The 7,500-nt window shown below is 56.7% G+C and overlaps 3 protein-coding genes across 3 annotated transcripts; all 3 read left to right on the top strand.

The window, feature by feature from the left end:
* Positions 1-918: 918 nt before the first annotated feature.
* Positions 919-2,214, top strand: LDBPK_230630 (oxidoreductase-like protein; the record flags this gene model as incomplete). Its single annotated transcript, XM_003860916.1, has 1 exon — positions 919-2,214. The coding sequence occupies one exon, from the start codon at positions 919-921 to the stop codon at positions 2,212-2,214; it is 1,296 nt and encodes a 431-aa protein (XP_003860964.1).
* A 949-nt stretch (positions 2,215-3,163) lies between these two features.
* LDBPK_230640 (hypothetical protein, conserved) lies at positions 3,164-4,540 on the top strand (the record flags this gene model as incomplete). Its single annotated transcript, XM_003860917.1, has 1 exon — positions 3,164-4,540. The coding sequence occupies one exon, from the start codon at positions 3,164-3,166 to the stop codon at positions 4,538-4,540; it is 1,377 nt and encodes a 458-aa protein (XP_003860965.1).
* A 762-nt stretch (positions 4,541-5,302) lies between these two features.
* On the top strand, positions 5,303-7,141 carry LDBPK_230650 (hypothetical protein; the record flags this gene model as incomplete). Its single annotated transcript, XM_003860918.1, has 1 exon — positions 5,303-7,141. The coding sequence occupies one exon, from the start codon at positions 5,303-5,305 to the stop codon at positions 7,139-7,141; it is 1,839 nt and encodes a 612-aa protein (XP_003860966.1).
* Positions 7,142-7,500: the final 359 nt, after the last annotated feature.

Genomic DNA, 7,500 nt, shown 5'->3' on the forward strand with positions numbered 1-7,500 from the left:
CGCACTGGCCTGCCGGCGGCTGCCCGGGGCGAAGGGCGGGGGCCGCGAAGGCCCCCCCCCCACGGAGGGGCCCACCGGGCAGCCAGCGGCGAACACGAAAGGAAAAGCCAGCAACGGCGCAGCACCGGACAACGGAAAACCCAGAAGACAGCCCCACGAAGCCAACAACTCGAAGCGAGGCGGCACCAGCAACACGGCGTCGGGCAATCGTTTTCTCGAGAACCGAGAAGCCTATTTTTGATCGTAGCTCCGCTTTTCCTCATCTTTAACGCGCAGAAATGCTAGCCACCTCCTGAATAGCTGAAGCCCGAGCATAGCACACAGTTCACCGTTGTGCCGTCAGCACCTTTCATCGCGACTTTCGCCTGCCGGTTCTCCGAAGTCGCCCACATTATTCACTGCATCTTTTTTGTCTCCCCTTTTCTGCCCTCTGAAGGCACGGGACACCGCAGAGCGCGGCTTCAGCGTCCAGTTGTGAGTGTGTGGGGAAGCCGGGCAGCCCTCCCCTCCCCTATTGTGCCGATGCTGAGGAACTCCTGACGGCAGCAGGCTCAAGCACCTATGGCATAGCGAGGTCAGAGTGATGTATCGCTGCCGATGCAGGCGGTCCGGTCCTGGATGGCGTTGCGTGGGAGCGACCTGCAGCAGTGAACACGCTTGGGTCATTCCTGTGATAGGCAGAAGTTCAGCGTGACTCGAACGTATTCCAACCCCTGTCGCTCACACGGCTTATCAGTGTGGTGGGGAGGCTGAGTGCCACCCCTAAGGACGCAGGAGGTGGCGACTTGCATGATGGCAGCCACTGCGAGGTTATCTGCAAGGTGGGTGGGCAGAGTTTGAGGCATGGGCCGTGCTCTCACGTGACTGAGTCGGCGCTTGGCTGTGGCGCTTGTGTCTAGGGCTGCTTCGCACCGCGGGATGTGCCTGTGTGGCTGCCCGGGTCTTGTGGTTTTGAGCTCATGTTGTCTGGCACATGATGAACGCACTGTAAAAAAGTCCCCTTTTCTACTTCTGCTGGCAGAGTCTGTCATCTCGGTGCCGGTCATCGAGCAAGTAAACCACCAAAAAATTCCTCCATGCAAGCATACATGCGAACACAGTCCGGAAATCATGTCCTCAGATACCATCCGAGTTGGGTTCCTCGGAGCCTCAACGATCGCGCACAAGGTGTGGGCGGCCATCGAAGCGGCTGGAAACATGCAGGTCACACTCGTAGGCAGTCGATCCGTGAAGGTGGCGCAGAAATTCATTGATGAGTGCACCGAGAGCCTTCATATCAGCGAAGAACGCAAGGCTGCAGCGGCCACCTACGACGAGGTTGTCGGTAGCTCTAACGTTGACGTTGTGTACATGTCCATTCCTGTCACCACCAGGCACGAGTGGGTGATGAAGTGCGCTGAGAACAATAAGCACGTTGTTGGCGAGAAGCCCCCAGCTTCTACGCCGGCGCAGCTGCAGTCATGGATTGAAGCACTCAGCGCGAAGGGCCTGCTATACATGGATGGAACGATGTTCTCTCACGGACCGTACGTTAAGAAAGTGGTCGAGCTCCTCCCCGAGATCGGCGACATTCGTCGCATGACGTTTATCTTTTCTTTTCGCGCCTCGCCGGAGAGGCTGCAGAGTGATATCCGCTGCAACCCAAATCTAGAGCCGCTCGGCGCGCTCGGTGACATTGGCTGGTATGGCATCCGCTCCTTTCTACACATGGTCGACTTTACCATGCCCACCACTGTTGCCGGTCGTATTCTCGAGGAACTGCCGAACGGTGCTGTTACCTCCTTCAAAGGAGAGCTCACTTTCCCTGGTGCCAAGCCGGACACAAGCATCTACGCATACTTCTACTGCAGCTTCTTGAGCTCACTCCAGCAAAGCTTTATTGTTTCGGGGACGAAAGGACGCATTGTTGCCGAGCAGCTGACGAGCCCGCTCACTGATGCCGGAGCGGCGTGCTTTAAGATTGTGAAGCCCACGTTTTCCGGACCTGATCCAAGTACGGACGTCACCGTTGAGCAAACCGTGACAAATGTCCAGGTTCCCGAGGAAACAGGACATATGCAGGAGACGCAGATGTGGCGTGATGTTCGCGACTGTCTCAAGAAGGACGAAAGCGGCCGGCTGATTGCCGAAGAGGATGCCGTGCGCGAGTGGGCCCGCAAGTCATGGATGACGCACTGCATCGCGGCCAAATTGATGGAGTCCGCACGCTCGTAGCTGCATCAGCTCTGTTGCCCTTGTGTGGCAATATGAGAAATGTGGTCATGCTGCGTTGCTTGACAGTGTTTTACAGCAGGCAGAGTGGTGCTTTCTGGGCACTCCTCACCCCTCGTTGAAAATATTCGGCGCTGTACACGCGCACATCGGCACTGAAGGTATCGTATATGTTTGTTTCTCACGTGTCTCTCGAGTGAATTTCACGAAAAACGCTCATGAAAAGCGTATACGAGCCTGCTGCTCTTTACTTCTTCGGTACTTTGGTTTAGCACCTACTGAACTACCCCTTATGAATCTTTCCTTGTCTCATTGCTTTCTCTCTCAGCTGTTATTCCCATCACGTGTATTGTAGAACCTCAGTGCTACAGAAAAAAAAAAGACATGAAAAGGAAAAGAGCTGTACCAGTATTTCCCTGAGTAGGATCGTCGTGCGCAATGCTCTCTGCAGTCACTGATTCACGAATCCGACTTTACCCAACCCTGCCACGTGCACTGAGTAGAATGGAGACAATTATTATTTTGGTGCTTTAGGGGATGCTAAACTCGCAGTTCAGCCACAATTTCTTCTACGTTGCTTTGCTCTTTTTTTTTTTTTTGCAGCCTTCCTTTCGTTTCGACAGCTTCAATGATGACCTCGCGCACACGTTTGGGTACTTCCTCCGGTACTCCAGTACGTTGTCTAACTGCGCACACACTTGGTGCGCCAGCACTTCCTCAGATCAAAAGTGACGCTGTGATCTTCTACTTTCACGAAGCATACGGTGTTCCAAAAGTTATTGGAGCCGCTGACAACGGACAAAGCGAGGCACGCAACATCCACTCGGAGCACGTAGAACTCCTTGCAAGAGGGAGCAGATGACGTCGCTGCAAAAGCGTCTTGCATTTTCCTCTTAGGGTCTGAGCTGATTTGCCTTTTACCTGCTTCGAACGAAACGAAAAATCAAACAGCATGGTAATCTCGACTCTCTCGCTCATCTTTCTTGAAAATAGAGGCATGACTGCCAGTAGCAGCTTCTTTCTCAATGCGCGGCTAGTGGTGGATAGCACTCATCCCGGTCTTACCTACAGTAGCTACATAGATGTCGTGCTGCATGGGTCCTCCGTTCCTTCATCTCTTTCTCTCCCTCTACCCTTGTGCATATTTCTTGTTCTTGTGTGTGCAAGGCAGCGTCCGTGCGCACTAAGGGCGCACTCTCGGTCCCTGTGCATTGCCTCTGTCAAGGCATCCGCTTTTTGCTGTTGGCGTACCATCCACACAATCGACCTCCTTCCTTTGCGGTGTGGAAGTGTGATGAGCGCGCCCACGGCATCTGCGATGCGGCTGGTGATGGACTCGGCTGCATCAGACAATGGCAACAATAGCAGCGTTATGCAAACACCTGTCCCACCCACTGGCACGACACTGTTTCTTCGCGAGGAAGGCAGCCGCACCTTTGTCCCTGTGTATCATCAATCGAGCGTGACGCTCCGCGATTTGGCCGAGGAGTTCAACATCAGCAGCGTTCTCGAGTGCGACGCGCACGGAAACGTTCAGCCGCGCGCAGTAGCTTTTGACTCTCCATCGGACGTCTTGCACAGTGGGCGGCACTACATCGCTCGGCGAGATGCGCGGGCCGAGGCCGGCAACAGCTACGTCACCTTCCGCGGCAAGATTCTCGTGAAGGAGTACGAACTAGAGCATCCGACCCCGCCTGCAAGCCGGAACATAGAGACACCGACGATAGCAGGTGATGGTGTAGAGAGCGCCTCCCTCGCACACAAGATCTATTCTGCCCCAGCTGCAACTCCCTTCCCCGACAAGCCCAGTGTGCGGCAGGGCTACAACGAAGAGTACAGATCGAGCATCTCGCGAGCTCTAGCGCTATCGTCGGAGCGTAAGCGTCCGAGAGAAGACGCTAGCAGGACAAGTGCAGAGGGCTCTGCAGCGAGCGAAGGGTGTCAGCAACGCTCCCAGGCACAGCGGACGGAAGAGCCACAGCTTTCCTCGGCTACTCTACCCGGCAGTGAGAGTGTTTTGCAGGACTGCACGAACGGCGCATGTGCGCCTCTAACGCTGCCAGGGAAATCGAGCAACGTGCAGAGCAGCTCTGAAACTGCAATGGAAGATATATCAATTGATGAGCCAGCTCAACGTTCGCTGCGGTTTATTCCGTTCTCAGAGACAGCTTCCGATGGTAGTGAGACATATGTCACGCTTGAGGATCTGCAGAGGCTGTGCCAAGAAGCCGCCACTCAAGAAGAGGAGTTCCAGAAGAGGCACAACGCCGCCACAGACATCTTAGAGAGCGCTCGGCGCGTCCTCTTCACGACTGGTGAGGTGGACTAAAAGGCTGTACGCATGTGTGCCTTCCTTCGAGATAGCGCTGAGGTCCTTTTTCTCTTGTTCTACCCCTGGTAGGAGACGGCGGCGCGTGCTTCTTATGAGACAGGGCATATGTAGTTTTGGCTGCGGGTGATAGTTGTCGGTGGTGAAGCAGCACCTCCGGGGCGATTGTGATCGATGCATTCCCATGGGTGGTCGTGCACAAATAGACTGTTTTTCTCTTCTTTTCCGCGGCTTCTCCTAGAGTGTGCCTCTACGTGCCGCAATCTTGTCGTGGTTTCTTTTACCTTTGCCCTAGTGGTACTCTTCTTCTTCATGCTAGATACAACGACAACAACACAGCAGAGATAAAGGAAGTCGCCACACAACTTTTTTGTTGTTGCTGTTAGGATACGACGAAGGGCCACCAAGATTCAGATACGGTGCGTTGAGCGACTGCGTGTGGAGGGGAGTGGTGGTGGTGAGCTCGCAGCGTTCCGCTTATGCTCCCTGTTCGACGGTGCTTCGAATGCCGCGATAACACAGGAAACTCCAGCTCCCATGACGTAGCCTCTCCTCTCTTTCTTTCCCTGTTGATCACTGAGTTCTGCAAGCAACAGGGGGCTTCGCCCTTGCACACGGCAGCTACCCATTATTCAGGGGGCTCGCGCCACTCTTGTAGCATTTTTGTCTTCCTCGACAGCGGAGTGTTGGCCGACGTGCGTTGTAGCGTGTGCACGTAGGGGTGGCACAAATAGCACCCGAATGCGCGTCTAACGTGCTCAAATGAATCTCCTCCATAGCATTGTGAAAGTGACCTTCGGCCCGGTCACCGCCGCGGAGGAGGACCCGGCCAGATCACCTTTCGCGCCGTCAGAGAAGATGAAGGTTGTGTCGCGCCAACTCCTAACTTTCCGCCTCACTGTCACGTACGACAACATGGCAAAGGATGCGTCGAAGGAGCAGGCGACAAAAAGATTTCTCTCCATGGTTGGTATCCACTCGCTAGAGGCAGCCTGGTCGCACCTGTTCGGCGCCGTGCAGGTGGTGCCGTTCCTCCTTTACAAGACCGATTCATCGACGAGGTTAGAAAGCGAAAAGGCGTCTTCTCCGGAGCAGGCGAGCTCGCCGCCAATGCCGTCGTCGGCCTCGGAGGAGTGGACAAGGTGTACCGGCAGCGTGTTTGTCTGCGGGACACCACGCTTTTGGTCTAGTCACCGCTACAGGTGGTCTTCGAGCGACGCGGCAGCGAAGAAGAGCGGCTCAACGCCGTTGCACGGATCGACCATGACGGAGTTGTCCATGCCCGCTTCCTTGTTCCTCTCGACGGCGTTGCACTCGCTGCCAATGACCACGGTGACTGCATCGCCATCACTTGCGAACAACAGCCGCAGCGCGAGTGGGGGCCACGGTGATGCGTACTGGCGCTCCAGCGCTGGCGTCCGCTGCGAGGTGATTGGGAGTGTGTCGACAGTGGCGGCGGACGAGGGGTCGCCGCGGCGGCTGCCGGCGGAGGCGAGCACCGCTGGCGAAGGCGTGGCGGTCGGCTTCACTGGCGGTGCTCTCCCGCACTTTTTGGAAAGCAGGTACACAATTGAGCTAGCGCTTCCCGACTTTGAGGTGGCGTCCCTGCATGGGGTGGACACCGCGCTGGCGATGGTGGTGCTGCTGCCGTTGTGTGCGGCTGATGGCGGTGGTGCAGCCACGGCGTCCGCGGAGGCTGGTGACCAGCCGTTCATTTTGAGGTCGGTGCTGGCGCGTAGTGTGGGCCAGACGCAGGTGGAGGCGGCGGCGGCATCGGCGCTGGTGCTAGGGAGTGGTGTGATACCGGTGCAGTTAATGGAGCCGTTTCTGTGTGTCTCCTCAACGTCGCCACTGAGCAACGACCGCCTTGTGCTGAATTTGTCCCTGACAAACGTGACTTCCAGCGTGGCGCAGCTGTACAGTACCTCCTTCGACCTGCACTCGTCGTGCGTGCTGCTTGATGCCGCTATGACGGGCTGTGACTTTGCTGGTGAAGAGCACGGTGAGCCTCACATCACGGCGAGCTCGCTATGGGGTGAGATGCGGCCGGGTGCGAATCTGTCGAGCATGCGCACCATCGACCTTCTCACAAAGCTTGTGACGATAACGCCGGTTGTGGTGGGCGAGGAGCGGCCGCCGGTGGAGCTTTACCCTGGCGAGACGTACACCTTCGAGTTTGTGATCGAGGTGCTGCCACAGCTGTGCTACCTGTTGAATTCGCAGTCGCTCGAGTACCTGTACGAGCGCCACTATGCGATGCCGCACGGCGTTGTGGGTGGGCGTGGCAGTGACGGTTCACCGAGCCGCAAAAGAGACGAGGGCTGGCCTCGTGGAGGTGGTGGCGGCAGCAGCAGCGCGGCAGCCACGTTCGGCCACGGGCCTGTCGTCACGGACTGCTACGATCAGACGGTCTCTGCTGCGGAGCTGCGTCGCATTTTATCGCACTCGTACGTGTCGCACCTGTTTGTGTACTACAACCTCGCTGCTGGCGACGCGGCTGGCAACAGCAGTTCGACCAGGCTGTCGCCGCGCGTGTCCGGCTTGGCACACAGCTCTGGACTATGCCTGCGCTACCCGGCACGGTGGTCTTTTGCTGCCTGAGGGTGAGCGATCAAGAGACATGCGACTAGTTGAAAGGAACTGCTTCTTCAACCGTGCGACGAGGGGAGAGAGCGTGTGCAGCAGACACGTACATGTGTCTGTGCTTCTTACACTATGCACATGCTTGCATGGCGAAGGGCGCTGGAGCTCTTGCGCTCTCCTTCCTCCCCCTCCCCCCATTAGCGAATGGAAAAGGTAGGAAAAGGGGCGACAGATCACGTGTGAGAGCGTCTCGTGGAGGGGACTCCGCAACATGCAAATGGGGGATATGGTGGCGTGTCTCGGGCGATGGTGAGCGTGTCCTGCTGCTGCTGTTGCTCTCTCTCTACTACTCGGTAGTTGGCAGTCGAAGGTAGACT

Source organism: Leishmania donovani, chromosome 23 (assembly GCF_000227135.1).
Source record: "Leishmania donovani BPK282A1 complete genome, chromosome 23".
NCBI lineage: Eukaryota > Euglenozoa > Kinetoplastea > Trypanosomatida > Trypanosomatidae > Leishmania > Leishmania donovani.